The 18083-nt window shown below is 38.3% G+C and overlaps 1 protein-coding gene across 4 annotated transcripts in view; it reads left to right on the forward strand.

The window, feature by feature from the left end:
• Positions 1–17356, forward strand: part of MAP3K2 (mitogen-activated protein kinase kinase kinase 2) — a 97607-nt gene extending 80251 nt beyond the window's left edge. For all 4 annotated transcript variants that reach the window (XM_082841707.1, XM_082841705.1, XM_082841708.1 and 1 more), the window contains 3 exons: positions 2042–2171; positions 6645–6822; positions 10309–17356. In XM_082841707.1, the coding sequence (XP_082697833.1) occupies positions 2042–2171; positions 6645–6822; positions 10309–10534 (534 nt within the window). In that variant the 3' untranslated portion in view covers positions 10535–17356. The remainder of the gene's footprint in view (positions 1–2041; positions 2172–6644; positions 6823–10308) is intronic.
• Positions 17357–18083: the final 727 nt, after the last annotated feature.

Here is an 18083-nt window from a genome sequence, read left to right on the forward strand (position 1 = left end):
AATGGACCCCTTTATGCCCTAGATTCAAGCTTTGCCAAAATTGTCATTCCATTCTTCAGTTTTTCCCAACATAACATTCCATTCCTTAGTCTATCTAGAACTACTTTTACACCGGAACCATAACTTTCTTTTATTTCCAATACCTGGCCTAGCAGTTGACTTCTCTCTGTTACTCTTACACACACACACACACACACACACACACACACACACACACACACACACACACACACACACTGTTTTTATCTGACACAGCGCTTTCCAGCCCATTCCAGTTGTTCACACTGAAGAAGGTAATATTTTCATGTTACACAGCAGTAAACAGACTACACTGATGGAGCTGTTAGCACCATGGGCCACTGGCCCAGCTGCCAGAGGGCCCAGAGGATCTGTAAGTCTGACACTCATTTGCAGCCTACAAGTATCTGGGGGCTTATGGTTTGGAAAGCTCAGTTCTAGCTCTGTTATTTTGTGCATTACTGCAAGTAGAGACATAATAAGTTGACTGAAGAACAAGCCACATTGAGTTATAGGTATGACTGGTTGTCTGGGTTCACTCACTGCCTAAGGCTTTCCACACGTGTTTGCAAGTTGGGGTCAGCAGAATTGCATCTTGCTGTCCCTTCAGGGGTTGCTCATGAATAGTGGAAACAGCAAGTGGCTAAACCTGTAAAATCCAAGGATCTATTTTTATACGACAAAGTACACAGTTTACCAAAATTCAAGGAAAGACGGGAACATTTGGTTATGTTACCTCTAAAAGATTTTGTCCCTCAGGAAGCATTTTATTTCCATCTTTTAAAGTCGTGATTATTTATCAAATTTGCACATTGGAATCAGCAGGGAAGCTTTTTCAAAATTCAAGTGCCTATGTCTCACCAGATTGATTCCCTATTCTCAGAGATGGCACCTCGTCCTGCCTAAAACATGTAAGAAAATTAGAAAGTCCTTTTTAATTTTCTCGTGTTTTGAACTAAAACGGTGAGTATATGAAAGAAAAACTTTAAAATCTCACGTGTGTTCTGATCTTCTAATCATACCCGTTCTTTCTCCTGAGAAGTAAATTTGCAGGTATCAATAAAACTGTGTTTTAAAAACAGAGTAAGAACAACATAAATAAAATTAAAGTAGGACATATATAGAAGAGCAAGTAGGAAAATCAAAAATATATTCAGGGCAAAAACAATGCAAGATAAAAGTACTGGAGAATTTTAAAAAATACAGTTGCAAGGAACAGGAGATGGAACCAGCATAGTCATAGGAACAAGGGTATCAGTCAAAGAATAGTTTTAAAGCCTTCCTTCCACAATTCTAGTCAGGGAATATAGTAGAGTTTTATGTTAAATTAATGGCATATAATGTCCTTCCTGAGAATTCCTGTGCTGTCCAATTAAAGCCTCCCAGTCATGAACTAGGATTCTCCAAATTAAAATGTCTAGTTTTAAGATAAATAAGTCATGGGAATGTAATATACAGCATAAGGAATATAGTCAATAATACTGTAATAACTTTCTACAGAGACAGATGGTTACCAGACTCATCGTGGTGATCATTTTGTAATGCATTTAAATGTCGAATCACTGTGTTATACACCTGAAATTAACATGACATTGTATGTCAACTAAACTTCAATTAAAAATAAATAAAATAGGACTTCCCTGGTGGCGCAGTGGTTGAGAGTCCGCCTGCCGATGCAGGGGACACGGGTTCGTGCCCCGGTCCAGGAAGATCCCACATGCCACGGAGCAGCTGGGCCCGTGAGCCATGGCCGCTGAGCCTGCGTGTCTGGAGCCTGTGCTCCTCAACAGGAGAGGCCACAACAGTGAGAGGCCCACATACCGCAAAAAAATAATAATAAAAAAAAAATAAATAAAATATTGTAAAGCAGTTATACTCCAATAAAGATGTTAAAAATAAAGATCACTTTATTCAGTCGATAAGAATAATAAATACCCATATACACATCTTTAAAAGTAAAGATTTACTAGTAGTTTTCATTTCAAACCATACTATAGTTTTCTTTCGTTTTCTTTTATCCTAGGGTTCAATTAAGGACCAACTAAAAGCATATGGAGCGCTTACTGAGAATGTGACTAGGAAATACACCCGTCAGATTCTGGAGGGAGTCCATTATTTGCACAGTAATATGATTGTTCATAGAGATATAAAAGGTAAGTAATGAGGTATTTTTTAAGTACACAGTTCTTTTAACGAAACATGTGCTGTGGTTAAGAAAGTCAGCATTTAATACATGTACCTTTAAAGTACCATGGGAAAACAGTTCCAGCTAGTTGTGTTGTTCAGGTCGCCACAAGAGGAAAGCTTCCCTGTTGGGGCTCACAGAATCAGTAAAGTTCAAATGAGCATGAAAATGAGACATGTTTTCACATATAGCGCACAGGCATTCGGACATAGCGGTTAAGAATAGGGGCTCTGAATTTGACCTGATTCAGATTCAGGCTTTATCCATCACCAGATGTGTGACCTTAGACGAGACAATCTCTCTATGCCTCAGTTCCTCATTTTTAAGGAGGGTGATAATAGTGAACAGCTCACAGGATTCTTACAGGATTAAATGAGTTAATGCATATAACATGCTTAAAACCGTTCTTGGTACCTAGAAAGCACTCAAAAGTTAGTTACGGTGATGGTGTACTTTACGCTGAGATCATATTTAAAGCTGAGGGATGGACCTCATTACCTAAGGGAGAGAATGAGAAGAGAGACCAAGACTGAGCTTTGATAAACTGCAACTCAGTTAAGCTCACTTTTTAAAACTCAAAAGCTCAACTGTTTTCATGGATCAGTTACATAAGGTGACTGCATGAAGTGAGACAAAATAGTGGTGGAGGTATGTAAGTTTGAGAGTCATAGAGCTCTGTACTGCAAAGCACACTGAGAGGCTTCATTCTGTAAAAACCAGGTTGTGACCCGAATATAAAGATCACTTTATTCAATCATTTGACGAGAATAATGAACAAATACACAACACACATTTATAAATAATAAATTGAATTTGTTTTTCATTGGTCTTTCTAAGGGCTCTTATGAGCTACCAGGAATTTACTTCCTTTCTGTGGTATATCACACCCTGAATATGGCCATATTCAGGCTAAAGAGAACATTCCTAACCAGTGTCTGGTCACAGAGTAGGATCTGCTGCACAATGCCTGAGCCAGATCACATGTAAAGAATGGACCTTACTAGTGAGTCTTAGAGGATGACAACATGGCTCATGATCTGAAAGAAATAAGAGCCTGTCTTTCACCTCAGGGTCTACCCAGCTTAGGCAGACCTCAGCTATCAAGTTCAAAACCCTAAAGCTTAAAGAACCACATAAGGTGGTGACCATTTTGTAATGTATGGAAATATTGAATCACAATGTTGTACACCCTGCAACTAACATAGTGTTGTAGGTCAAGTATACTTCAATTAAAAAAAAAACACATAGGAAGATGATTTGATTGTGAATTATTCTATTAGGAATAATCTCTATTCAAGCCAGTTTCTCTTTACCCCTGATAATAAGATAAGGTAAAGGAACTGAGGGGAGCTACCCCCCAAGCGGATCCTCCTCTAACCTTGCCAGTAAAATGAGGAGGTTGGAAACAAGCTGATTTAAAAACATTATAGGGGAAATATATTGATAAGAAAAATGTAAGGTATAAAATTGGATAAAGCAGTATGATCTCAAGTTCGTTCTTCTAGGTCATACTTTAATTTTACAATCTCTACATGATTAACAGTGGTTATTTCCAGGTGGCAGAATGAGTGATAGTTGTTTTTCTCCTGCATACTTTTTACTTTTTATGTAATTCCTAAATTTTTATAATGAGCAGTTTTTAAATGGCGAGGGCAAAGGAAAGCTAGTTGATTACTTTTAAGTTTAGACTCATGAGTTCATAATGAAACCTAGGGTAAGAATTAATTGATCATTGTTGCTAGGGAACCAACTCATTATTTCATAATAGGGTTTCTTTATTGGACCTCTCTTTTATGAACTGTACTGAGGACTAAATAGTGGATGAAAGGAAACTTACCTTTATAAAAATATTTTGGCTAACAAATGAAGCAGGAATGATAGAATAGTACCATTTTACAATGACTAACAGATTAGTAGACATAAGCACTAAACATTAATAGCTGTTAACATCACTTCACACAGACAGTCTATCATTACATACTTCCTATTCATAGACTATATCATTATCTACAAAGCAGTTTTGCCAAAAAAAATTTTTTTTGAACCTGAATCTGATCAAGCCTCTAGATTCAGCTACCAAATTGGAGAATTATAGAATATATAGAACAGATGAACATGTTAAATGACTCCTTGGGATGGACTCAGCAAAATCTAGACAATAAGAAAGCTATAGGCAGACAGCTTAGACTCTTCATAAACTGCAAAGAAAAAAAAAAAGGTTGGAGGGAACTTTAGGAAAAGACTTCAAAGATGTATTAATGATCCTCAATGTAAGGAAGGACCTTATTTGGATTCTGATTTTTTAAAGAAAAACAAAAAAACACTGAATGTACATTTAATAATATTAAAGGCGTTACTGTCCATTCTCTTAGGTGTGATAAGAGTCTTTATCTTTTAAAGATATGGACTGAACTATTGATGGATCGCGATGTCTTTCATTTGATTCAGATAGTGTGAGGGGTTCACATATGTGGTTCTGCTTTTTGTGTATGTTTGAAAACTCTCCTTCATAGCTTACTTTTAACATATCCAAAGTAAGTTTTTAAAAAATTAGATAACTGTATTGGAAACCTGGCTATACATTTTCTCCTCAGCCCTTTGTATGGATGGCCGTTGGTTCAGCATTGGTGATTACTCCCTGGAGATAGCTCTGTCTGTCTGTGACCTGCCTGGGACTGTTCCTTCCCAGCTGGTAACCAGTAAAAACTGGCTTGTTTCTTGTCCTTCCCCAGGTTAAATATTTTAGACACGGTGGCTTTTTTTGACAGAGTCCTTCTTTAAGAATTGGACAGCGGGAGATGTTAAAAAGGCAGTGCTGTCTTAGAGAATCACTGGTACCATGGTGTACTTAGGCTTATGGCATGCAGAGAATGGATCCTTAACCCTCCCCAGAGAGAGGCTTTGCAAAGCCTTAATTGACTAGACTGGGAAATTTGCTGGGAGAACAGAAAGACAGGTACAGAAGTTCATGGTGGGGATGGACAGTCTGCATTCTCTCCAGTCTATAATACATTTTCTCCACTATTCACTCTCCTCCTTAGGGGCCATTAAAAAAAAAAAAAGACAAATAGGGAATCTTTTTTAAAAAGTATAAAATATGATTAAGGTTAGGAAGACTTAAAAATAATTGAGGTAAAATTTAGAAACTAAAATTAGATAAGCTAATAAAATAAGTTGCTCATTTAAAAACAGGTAGTTTATAGAAAAAGCTAAAAATGGGAATAGAAATAATTTACATAAGAAGAAACTAGACTTACAATCCCAGAAAAAAGATTGAGTTTAAAGAATGATAAAGGGGGGAAAATAGAGAATAAAAATAAATGAACCTAGCTCCTAGATCTTGGTTTCTGATACCATTCTTCAGTAAAAGGAGAAATGGCTAATTCTAGAAGTGGTTACAGGGGATACACAAGGTGAGCCTGGAGCGTCTTCTAGTACCAGAATGTAAGACGATACTAAGAAACAAACAAACAATCCAGAAATCAAATCAAGCAAGAACACAATGATTGAGGTATGGCAGAGGGACACCGGAGCCATCAGAGAGAGCTCCCCATGGCCAAAGCTGGAACAGCTTGAGCGAAAAGTCATTGGATTATAACCCAGAGTATAAAATTAATATCCATGTGTTCAGACTGATAGAAATGGATGGTTGAATAAATAAATGGGAGAGAAGAGACAAGTCTCCCATGCAGAATAATTCCCTTATAGGTAACTACTAAGCCTGTAGCATAACTTCTCACTCCTTTACACATAGTGAACTTCTTCCAAAGAGCTAAGTATGGAAAAGGGGAAAGAGTAACTTTACAGGGGAGGACTCTGCAAACACCACCTCAGCTAGGCTATCAAGGTCAGTTTATAATAAATAAAATTAAAAGTTTATTATAGAAGTAAATGAAATTTTAAAACAGAAACCTCAAAGCTTGCTTAGATTAGATTTAAAATACACTGTACAGAAACTGAGAATGAAGAATGAAAAGATTTTGATTATGAAGGTCCCTTAAGAGGTTCCTGAGGAGATGCTAGGTCCTCAGGGAAATAATCTATAGACATGGGCTTCTTACTTTAGGACAGAGAAATTGGGGCCAAGAGCCTGCTACTGCTTTTCTTCATCCTTCTCTGAACTTCACATTCTTAGCCCTTTCCCCCTTTCTCTTCTTTTTGATCCTCGCCTCCCACTTGCACCAGTCCTTTTCAGTGGGAGAAACTTCTTAGGTCTTGAATCACACAGGTGACTCTAAATATTCAGTGTTCACGTAATAAGTTTTTAATGCACACTGACTGTATGACTGGCATTATGCCAGGTACTGCTCGGAAGGTGAAGAGCAGCCTGATTTTGGAGACAGATTGAGGAGTCTGCTAAGTAATTTTCTGCCGTTGTTCTTTTATGTTGTATTCCAAATTGCCAGTACAAATAATGAAATGAGGATATTTCTTATTTTAGGCGCAAATATTCTGCGAGATTCAACAGGCAACGTCAAACTAGGAGATTTTGGGGCCAGCAAACGGCTTCAAACCATCTGTCTTTCGGGGACAGGAATGAAGTCTGTCACAGGCACACCATACTGGATGAGCCCTGAAGTGATTAGTGGAGAAGGCTATGGCAGAAAAGCAGATATCTGGTAGGTTTTGATGGGGGATTTGACCGAAAGCACATGCCTTCTTAACATATTTCCACCCAGGATGGAATTTACTAAGGTAAATTTATTTTTTTGTACTTTTGAAATAGGATGTCAGGATTACAAGGATTAATATCATTTTAACTGTGTGTGTTTGAGGCTTAATAAGTGACTAAATAAATAGAGCTTTTGAACCTGTCTTCCATTCTTTAGGAAAGATCTCTTTTTTTTTTTTAAACAGAGGACAACTTATTTTTATTATTTATTTTAATTAATTAATGTATTTATTTTTGGCTGCGTTGGATCTTTGTTGCTGTGCGTGGGCTTTCTCTAGCTGTGGCGAGCGGGGGCTACTCTTCATTGTGGTGCACGGGCTTCTCACTCCGGTGGCTTTTCTTGTTGCGAAACACGGGCTCTAGACACATGGGCTTCAGTAGTTGTGGCACACGGGCTCAGTAGTTGTGGTACATGGGCTTAGTTGGTCCACGGCATGTGGGATCTTCCCGGACCGGTACGCGGTCCTCTCACTGCTGTGGCCTCTCCTGTTGTGGAGCACAGGCTCCAGACGCTCAGGCTCAGCGGCCGTGGCTCACGGGCCCAGCTGCTCCGCGGCACGTGGCATCCTCCCAGACCGGGGCACGAACCCGTGTCTCCTGCATTGGCAGGCAGACTCTCAACCACGCGCCACCAGGGAAGCCCCGGCAGGCGGATTCTTAACCACTGCACCACCAGGGAAGTCCCAGGAAGGATTTCATCTTGAGCAAATTTCAGCATTAGAAAGCTATCTTCATTTTATTTCCCTGAAGAACTTTAAAAGTAATTAATCTTTATTATTAGTCTTATAATTCAGTTAACCTTTAATTGCTTAATAATTTTAAGTTAGAACATAAAATGGCCATTTCCTACTTCCCACTGAGAAATTTTTTAAAACATTTATTTAATTTATTTATTTTTGGCTGCGTTGGGTCTTTGCTGCTGCGCACAGGCTCTCTAGTTGCAGCGAGTGGGGGCCACTCTTCGCTGAGGTGCGCAGGCTTCTCATCGTGGTGGCCTCTCCCGCTGCAGAGCATGGGCTCTAGGTGCACAGGCCACAGCAGTTGCAGCATTCCGGCTCAGTAGTTGTGGGTCATGGGCTCCAGAGCACAGGCTCAGCAGCTCTGGCACACGGGCCCAGTTGCTCCGAGGCATGTGGGATCTTCCCAGACCAGGGCTTGAACCCATGTCCCCTGCATGTCAGGTAGCTTCCCAACCACTGCACCACCAGGGAAGCCCCGAGAAATCTTTTTGATAGATATGCATTTTAGGCACCTAAAGACAAAGAATTTCTAGCGTTTGTATTCTTTGTAAGATAAAGACAGAAAACAATTATATTCAATGTCAGGTTAGAGAATTATATAAAGCAAAAATTATAAAGTGAATAACATTCTTTGCCTAACAAATTTGAGAGCTTAAATTTTAGTTTATTTTCATTGATATTTATGTTTAAACTACAGGTTTTTGTTTTTTCTTTTAGCTCAAACACAGGCTGTAGTACTTTATTATTTTTTTTAATTTATTTAATTTTGGCTGTGTTGGGTCTTCATTGCTGCACGCAGGCTCTCTCTAGTTGCGGTGAGTGGGGGCTATTCTTCGTTGTGGTGCGCTGGCTTCTGATTGCGGTGGCTTCTCGTTGCAGAGCATGGGCTCTCCGCGCATGGGCTTCAGTAGTTGTGGTGTGCAGGCTCAGAAGTTGTGGCACACGGGCTTAGTTGCTCCGCGGCACGTGGGATCTTCCCGGACCAGGGCTTGAACCCGTGTCCCCTGCATCGGCAGGCGGATTCTTAACCACTGCGCCACCAGGGAAGCCCTGCTTACTTTATTTAACAATGAAATAGTAATAACAGTAATTTAGTTGTAACAAAGCCATCAACAGAGCAATATAAAAACAAAGCCCAAATTGATTATCTCCTTTAAACAGGAAAAACCACCGTTAGTCCAGTGGTTCTCAAACCTATCCACACCTTTGAGGAATGGAGGGAAGGAGGAGGATTGGTGCTTAAAAACTAGCTATACCCAAAGCCCATATCTGAACAGCTACATGAGAGTCTCTCAAGAGTGGGGCCCAGGCAAAGATTTTTGAAGTATTGTCAGGATTGAGAACTACAAGCCTAAAGTAATAAGCAAAAAAACCATGCCTTCAAAGCAATTCAAAAGAAGAAGTTAAAAAAAGAAATATGATAACTTTCTTTCCCCTTATCCTGGGAAAAGGAGGGTAGCCCCTATTCATTTCCTCATTATTTTTTATTCATTTTTGATTGCCCAGAGTTGAGTTTAACAAACATCAAATATTGGAAGTTATACAAACATTTTACCCAAATTGAAATTCTCAATACTTTACATTTAGAAAGCTCTTTCAAAACAGTACCAGCTTTCAGAAAGAAAAGCACATTTTAAGTTTGCATAGGTGTTTAAACTGTTTGTTAAACTAAGAAGAGTCAATAAAATGCACTAGAAAGTATTTCACTAATAACAGTTGTTATAAAACAATATTCATTTCATGTACCGCAAGTTAACTTTTTGGTGCAACAAGAGGAATATTTGAGTGTTTCCCATCTGTTTCTACAGCTGTCAGAATTCATTGAAGTCTAGAATCCAAATATAAATTTTTCTTCAAGACTGCATACATAAAATGCTTCCCCTCTAACTGCCCTCTGCCCCCGACAAATCCCTGTTGGGAGGTCCAGTAGTGTCTGCAGGCATATTTATCTTTAAAACAGACTTTACTCATTTTTCAGGTTTGGGAATGATACCACATCAAGTATGGATATATTTTTCCTTATTTCTTAAGAATACATAAATTCACTTAAAGATGTCTCCTCAAATTCAGAAAACCCCGTTTCTTCAGCCCTTTCTGTCAGGTCTCCGTGTCAGTCGATCTTAATCGCCTCATTCCTGCCCCGAAGCGTTCTTCTCTCAGGTTGTCTTCATGCGCGCCCTCAGTGTCCGCCCGACGACAGGAGCCGAGGCATTCTCCTCCAGTACCCGAAGGGGGCGCGGGGCCGGGGGCAGGTGGTCCCCGCTGTCGGGTGATGGCCGCGCTTCAGGCCGGGCCCACCGAAGCCACGCGCACCTCTAAGTCTTTTTGGCGCTTTGCGGCGGCCCGGGGACCCCGCGGGGCTGCCCGGGTTGTGGCGGCGGGTTGCGGCGGCGGCAGCGTCTCGGCAACTCGGAAGTGAGGAGAGGGAGCCGCTGCCGAGGCATGTGGAACCGCCCGCCCGGCCCCGACCCCGACCCCGACCCCGACCCCGACCCTGGCCCCGACCCCAGAGGCTCCGTGCGGGAGGCCGAGCGCCGACCTCAGTTTTGACAGCCTTTTAATGAAACTTTACGTTTGAAACCAAGTCGTATTTAAATGTATATGGACTTCACGCCTGTTTCTCATCTTGTAGTTAGTTAGCTGACTTCATGATGATGTTGTTTGTGTAAGGTCTTTCTTTTATTTCTTCTTAGGAGCGTGGGCTGTACTGTGGTGGAAATGCTAACGGAAAAGCCTCCTTGGGCAGAATTTGAAGCAATGGCTGCCATCTTTAAAATCGCCACCCAGCCGACGAACCCTAAGCTGCCACCCCATGTCTCAGACCATACTCGAGATTTCCTCAAACGGATCTTTGTAGAGGCCAAACTGAGACCTTCCGCTGATGAACTTTTAAGGCACATGTTTGTGCACTATCACTAGCAGCCAGTAACCTCTCCTGTGCCTCTACCCAGCTCCCATCTATTCATTCACCTTCTCTCTGACTGCACTTTTCTTTTTTATAAAAAAAGAGAGATGGGGGAGAAAACAAAGACAAGAGGGAAAGTGTTTCTCTTGATTCTTGGTTAAATTTGATTAATAATAATAGTATCCTGAAGTTTTTATATTTAATCTTTTTTTCCCTTACAAGAACTTGAAACTTTTTTTTTTTAAATTTTTATAATGTACTGATGTGGTTCAGAGACATAAAGCACTTTAGTACATAGTCACTCTTTTTAGTACAAAAAGATCATTTGGAATACCTAAAGATTGTAGAGTCTTTCCCTGTGTCACTGACAGATTGGCAGTGATGGGGAGACATGGAAAACAAGGAGAAGAAAATGATGTATAATTTGTAGTTTTTAGTGATAGTATTTAAAATAGATTCTTGTTTGTGGGGTTGAGCCCTAAACTTGAGTTTAGGATAGGTACTCAGCTTAAAGAATATAGGTTCCTTCTTGTATCTGTATTCTTTAGATCCTAACCTCTGTCTACCAAGCTTTTTGCTGAGTAGGACTCTTGATAGCAAATATGAATCTCTAGGAGGTATGTTTGTTTGTTAATCCTAACCAGTATAATAAGCAAATACACTATAATAGATCCATGTTACTGGAATCTAGAAACCTTGAGGGATAGCTTTCTGCTTAAAAAAAGAAAAGATATTGTTTTATTTTAAAACAGATACGGGAAGTCAATAAGCAAATCCAAATTAAAAGACAAAAGGAGATTGCTCTAATTAAATGTGTAAGCAGTAGAAGAGACCACATTTGCCGGTCAACAGAAATAATGAAAAGAAGAACTAAGTGTTGTGTAGTGTATTTTAAACTGTGTTCTTTACCCGAGGGGGAAAGTCCCAAAAATCAAGGGGAAGGAGAAATAATCAAAATCATGTATCCTATATCTTCCTGTTTCTAGCTCCTGATTCCCCATAGATAACATTGTTTAGGAACTAAGAGTTTAACCTGCAGTATCCATGTGTTAAAAGCTAGTGTCATGATATGAAACCCTTGTTCTTGTTCTTTGGATCACAGACTACTAAAGCACCTCAAAAAACAGTTAGCATGTAAAACAGTGGTTTTCACAGCTGGGGTGAGGATAGTTTTGCTTGGCATTTGGCAATGACTGGAAACATTTTTGGTTGTCACAACCAGGAGGATGCTAGAGGCATCTAGTGGTTAGAGGCCAGGGATGCTGCTAAACAAACTAAAGTATACAAGAACAGCACGTCCAGCCCCCCAACGAAGAATTATCCTGCCCCAAATGTTAAAAGTGTCGAAGTTGAGAAACCCTGATGTACATACCAGCCCCAGTTATAAATGAAAATGGCCATTTACAAAGCAGGTTCCTTGCAAAAAGTAAGTTTCAGAGAGTGATGTAATGCATAATGAGGGTTTTACAAGAGAAGATACCACTACTTCAAGTCGAGGGTGAAAGGTCTCAACAAACAGCCAGTAACAATCCTTTCCCTTCCAGCTGCATATTGCACCCAAATCAGTAACTTCCATTTTAGACACAAAATGAACTTAAACAGGGAGCCTGGTGAACTCAGTCTTCTGTGTGTATTCTTTCCTCAAAAGTCAATTCATAATTGTGGGAAAAGAAAGGCATATTAAAACAAAGTATTAGCTACTTTATAGGAAGGTTAAAACTGCCAGGTATTTCTAATATAAGAGCAACGACATTAAGCGGAACGAGACAGCTGGGAAACTCCCACTATCTCTAATGGACTTGTGCTACTGAAAAACATGAATGATATCGGTAATTTGGCCACTTGCAATTTTTTTCAACGTATTAAAGCAAATGCTAAGTACTTTATTTGTAAAGGTCTAGAAAATAGTATTCTTGGAGGCCCTAACTGTGATGCCTTTCATGGGATTCATAAGGGACTCAGGTATTTTGTTTTCTGCTAAAAGGTATGCTCGTTTAGGAACTCTTTTAAAATACTTTGTTTCTGAAGTTAAGTAGATCTTGTTTTACTGTATCAAGGTCCTATCTGGCATTCCCTGTAGGAATATTTGAAATTCCATTAGCTAGTCTGAGAAGAAGTCAAAGCGCAAATATAGTTGTTAAAGCTTCTCACATACCCTTAGAATGAAAGGAAGCAGCTTGCAAGGAAGAACATGAATTACTGGCCTCCTCCCCCTGGGAAATCAACTGCCAAATCTTGTGCTATAAACATAGCCCCCAAGGATGTGGATCTATTATAATTTCTTTATCTTTTATGAGTGAAGGCATCTCTTCTACTTGAGCAGGATCATGGTATCTGGACCAGTGGGCTTTTCCTTTGTTTCTTTGTATTGTGTGGTTGTGATTTCCTTTTGGCTCATTTTTGGTCTGTCAGGGTAATCAGCAGTGCAGAATATGAGACAGGTGTTCTTTAAAGAGAAATCTTGGGAGACTGTGAAACCCAAAGCAAAATTGTTTGCTTTATTTTCAGTCTCTTTTTCTTTTTGAAATGCTACAGAAAATAAAATCACCTGAAAAGAAACTACTACTTTAACACTGCTGCACAAGACCTTTGTTTTATAAGAAAAATATTACTAGCTATGGAAAAGTATTGTTCTTTATGTAAAGACTTAAGAGTAGACTAATAGTTTACAGAGTTATATAAAAATGTGATGTGAATTTATTTCAGACAAGTTGTAAAGGTACCAAAAACCACAGTAAAAGTTAATATATATAAAAACTACTAGAACAAAAAAGCTTAAAGTGGGGTGAGGTATGAAAGACCAAAATTAAATTTAAAAAAGAAAATTTTCAAAGGAACCACCTCTATCAGGGGCAGTTAAAATAACACTCCAATTTTTTCTTTCTAATAATTGTATGGATCAACAAATGAAATTTGAACTTTTTAAGATGACTCTAAATGTATTTTGTTTTTTAAATGCACAACTGATTCTTCTATACTGTAATGTTTCTTTGCTGAGGCTGGAAAATGACCAGACTGCTAACTTTGTGCCTTTAAAATGCATTCTGCTTTGATAGTGGCAGACTTTTTGGTGCTGGAGAAGATTCACTAGCAGTCTTATATGTGCTTTTCAGGAAATATCTTTCTACTTAGGCCTTGAGAGATTCAAAATGGCATGATTTAGGCTTGGACCAAATATAAGATCTTTTACATTGCAAACAAAGTGTATTGAATAAAAGGGTTGAGAAATATCATAGTGACTAATGGAAGTTTTGATGATAATTCTTTAAAATGTATTTAAAAATATACAGACTTGGAAATTTTCAGTATGACTATCTTTAATTTTCCTCATTTACAAAACATGTTTCTAACCTGAAGAATGGTTAAAGACTACTGCCTTAGAAAGTTTTCAAAGGCACAGTCAACCTTACATAATTTATATGAGAGATGGAAATGTTAATGCACAGGCTGAACTATAAAAGAAAAATTAAAACTTATTTCATAGTAAATTGAATTGGCTTTCACTTGAAGGAGTCTTTATCTTATTCCCAGTAGAAGCTACATTAAAAAGAGGAAACGATTTCTTTAGAGTAGCTTTCTTTGCTACTTCAGTTCTTATATATGTCAGGTCTGGTGTGTCGTATTTCTGAGATGGAGTTGTTATAAGATACATGAAATCACTGAGAAAATCAAATCTGAATAGTTTATAGGACAACTAAGCTTGGGTGCAAAAGCCAAGATGTTCGCCAGATGCAAACTCGTTGGCCCACAGCAGAATTCTTGGTCACTGATTTCATTTGGGACCAATAGCATGATATAAAATCACCTGGTGTCAACCAAGTATAGGAATCTATTGATTTTTTTTGTAAAATATGGTGAATCCTTTTCATTTGCTTTTTCAGTATTGTGGCTTACTATGGTACTAAATTAACTTAAGGAGGTCACAGTCTAGGAGGAAAAATGGGCAAACAGTTCCTTTTTTTTTTTTTTTTTTTTTTGCGGTACGCGGGCCTCTCACTGCTGTGGCCTCTCCTGTTGCGGAGCACAGGTTCCGGACGTGCAGGCCCAGCCACTCCGCGGCATGCAGGATCCTCCCGGACCGGGGCACGAACCTGTGTCCCCTGCATCGGCAGGCGGACTCCCAACCACTGCGCCACCAGGGGAGCCCCCAATTACTTATTTTTATGGCATATCCTGAATCTGAAAGTTAAGCAATGATGTTTTAAAATGTTATTTCTTATGAAGTGAGGGAAAGCAATTTTGGGTAACCATTGGCTATTATAAAGTAAAATGTCATTAACAACAGCAATTAAAAGTATCCCCAAATTGGAGGGATCCCTCTTACAAAACCCAGCCTCTGCTCAAACAGTTCCAGTGATGGGGGCATTTATTCCATTACAGAGTATTTTTTCCTGCTTTTTCCTTTAAAGAAAAAAATATTTTCTTGTGGTCTAAATTGTTAAAATACCCAAAACATTTGATAGAAATTGAATTCTGTCAACAGTGTTATTTATACTAAGATCAGGAAAATTTCTTGAGATCTTATTGTTTTATATGAAGTTTGGCCTTAGTTACAAATGCACTGTTCATATTTATTTGAATTTTAACATTGGTTAAAATGTCAACGGAAAGCAATTTGTTAATTTTTCGTAGTGCCTTTTTCTCTGTATGCCTTAATTTCGTTTTATATCAATAATAATTCAAGTTACCCACCGAAATGAAGGTTTTTCCAAAATCAGTAGGCTTCAAGAGTTGATTTGGCCTTAGACTGTGTATTGGCCCTTAAACGTTTCTTAATGCCTGCTTCTTCCTCCTACCCTTTTCTACCTCTTTTTTTTTTTTAATATGTTAGAAGAGAAACATTAGCATTGTTCTGTGATAGACACATTGCAGTTTTACTAGACACAAATTCCTAAGATAAGGATAGAAAGAGGTATTGTAATTCTAAAGAGACATAGTGAATTGTTTTCCAGGTTGATTACTTGATTTTCAATCACACTGGCACTGTCCAAATTCTTTGTATGTCGTGGTTCAGTTATGATTTTCAAAGCAGAACTAGAAAGGTGGTTTTTGTCCTAAAGAGGTCAGTTAAATGGTTTACAGATGTTAAGGCAATGAGACTTAGGGCAATGAGCAAGAAATCCAGGGATAGCAAATTCTAATCCTTACTTTATGACTAACATTTTGACTAAAACTCCACCTTACTTTTCTGTGAAGTGTGTGTGTGTGTGTGTGTTTGGAGTTGGTGCAGGGGTGGGAAGGAAGGAAAGGTGTGAATGTCCAGTTAGATTAGTCTCTGTTCTTGGAAGAACAGCTCAAATGTGTGTGACCTACTGATGATGGAATGCCAGCACATTTTCCACAAGTAGCTAGTACAAACGGTTGTTTAATAAAGGTATTTATTGTAAATTGCCAAGCTCTTGGTTGCTAAAAGTAGATAAAAATTGAATTTGTATGTGTGTATAATAGCTTATATATAATTCTTAAGTAGAAAGTAATTGGTTTTGCATAGTTCTTCATGAGCTCTTTGGAATAGAAATTCTGCCAGACATTATCAAAACAAGCTTCCTTAGCTTACCAAGTGTTCAAAAGGAAATTTTACCTCTGTTTTGGTTGGCTAGGGAAGGCGTGCTGTGAAGCCACTGTTCCTACTTCATAGTCGTCTTTAGCTTTGCTTTAACTTCTGCCACAGTCTGGACAGGATGCCATAATAGGTGTGAAAGTATCGGGGCCAACCATCTCTCTGTACTCACCTTTCAGAGCTGTAGATGGTAGTGAGCTCTCAGGGGAGTCTAGAGAACCTTCTCTAGGTTATAGTGAGAGCAGATATGGTTTCGTTTCAGAAGGTCAAGGGAGGAGTCGCAGCTATCGTAAAGAAAAGAATAAATTTTACCTGTTGCCTGTATACAGTCTCTTATGTAATTCTTCATATTTTTCATAATTGGGCATTTTAATTGACAGTAATGATATTTTTGTTAACAACAGCAAAGGCATTAAATCAGTGAGTACTATTATTCCCTATGCCTGATGACTTCTTGTTTGTATTTACAATCTGTATTATCAGAATCACATTAAACCAAAGCTTTTATATTCTCTGCACATACAGCCAAAATGATTAGCACTGTTACTTCTGCCCACCTGTAAGCTAATAGTGTAGAAATAATAAAACAGGTACTAGTAGAATTTGTATCTCAATCTATCCTTCAAGTTAAAGACAGGTGCTCAGTGTTTGCATTTAGACATGCAGGAATTTACTTCAACTATCATGGAACTATATAGACATTATGAGCTTGAGTTTGTACACGTGCCAATCTTATTAATGTCACTTGACCATAAACGCATATACATATACCTTGACATATGATGCCTCAGGTTGGTGGCGTACTTTCTTCCTAATGTCTTAACATTTATGAACTTGTGTTTGACTTGAGGGGCATTTCAGGAAAGCTGTGAAGAAAAGTAGGTTATGGACTTTTTGTGCCATAGACACTTTGGAACGTAAGGATGAGTCTGCTCTCCAGCATACATGCAGAATTTGTCCCCAGGTAGGATTTCTGAGTCCCTTAATGCCAGTTGAGAACAGTAAAGTTTGTGACTATACTGAAAAGCACTTTTGTGTTCACTTACTTATGTAAGTAACAATTGGTGACTTTAGCATTAGCATTACTTGGAGGGGAGAGATAAGTAACAAAATTACATCCTAACTCTATTAGATACTTAGGCTCCAAAATGGATTTGTCATGTTCTCATTTTTTGCAAAGACTTTTTTCCACCTGGAATAAGAAGAGAGAACTAGTGGAAACATTTGAGCTGGAAAGGTTTATGGGCCAAAAAAAAAAAAAAAGTGGGCCAAACCCTTGCAATATACCCTGTTCAAGTGAAACTACAGTGTCTAACGATAAGAATACTTCTTTAAAAACAAACAATTGTTTTTAATACAATCTTAATTAGTAAGTAAAAGGTTTACATTTTTTCTATTGCTGTTGGTTTTAAAATTTGCTACCCTGCATTCTGAAACATTGTAAAAGAGTTAATACCAAAAATACTTTTAATGTCTGACATCTCTTACATTTCACATGGTTCTTTTTATTCAAATATCATTGTAAATAAAAGTAAACTTGGATAAATCTGAGAATAAACTTTTAATTGTTGCAAACTATGATTATCAATTTGTAAATTTACCCTTTGACCTAATGTACATTTTTAAATGTAGCCATTAAATTCTCTATATTTAATCCATTAGTTTCTCTCTGTAAACGTTTTTAATCTCAGTTGAATGCTGGGCAGTTTATAATTATGTACAAAGGTGTTCTTTTCCTATCAAGGTTGACTTTTTTGCACATTTTTGGAAATGTTTAATTTGTACACTGATTTACTACTCTGACCAATAATTGTTGATGGGTGTATGAGCATCATGAATGCGTGCATTGAACTACTGTCTGTGTCTCTATGTTTAAACTTCTTTCAAGATGTAGCCGTCAGTAACTGCACTGCTATTACTGACTTAAATGGACTTTCTTGCTTTTACAAAGTATACATATCTATGGTTCTATCTTTGTTGAAGAACTCAGGAGTTCGACATCA

This window comes from Leucopleurus acutus, assembly GCF_964270905.1.
Source record: "Leucopleurus acutus genome assembly, chromosome: 6".
In the NCBI taxonomy this organism is placed as follows: Eukaryota; Metazoa; Chordata; class Mammalia; order Artiodactyla; family Delphinidae; genus Leucopleurus; species Leucopleurus acutus.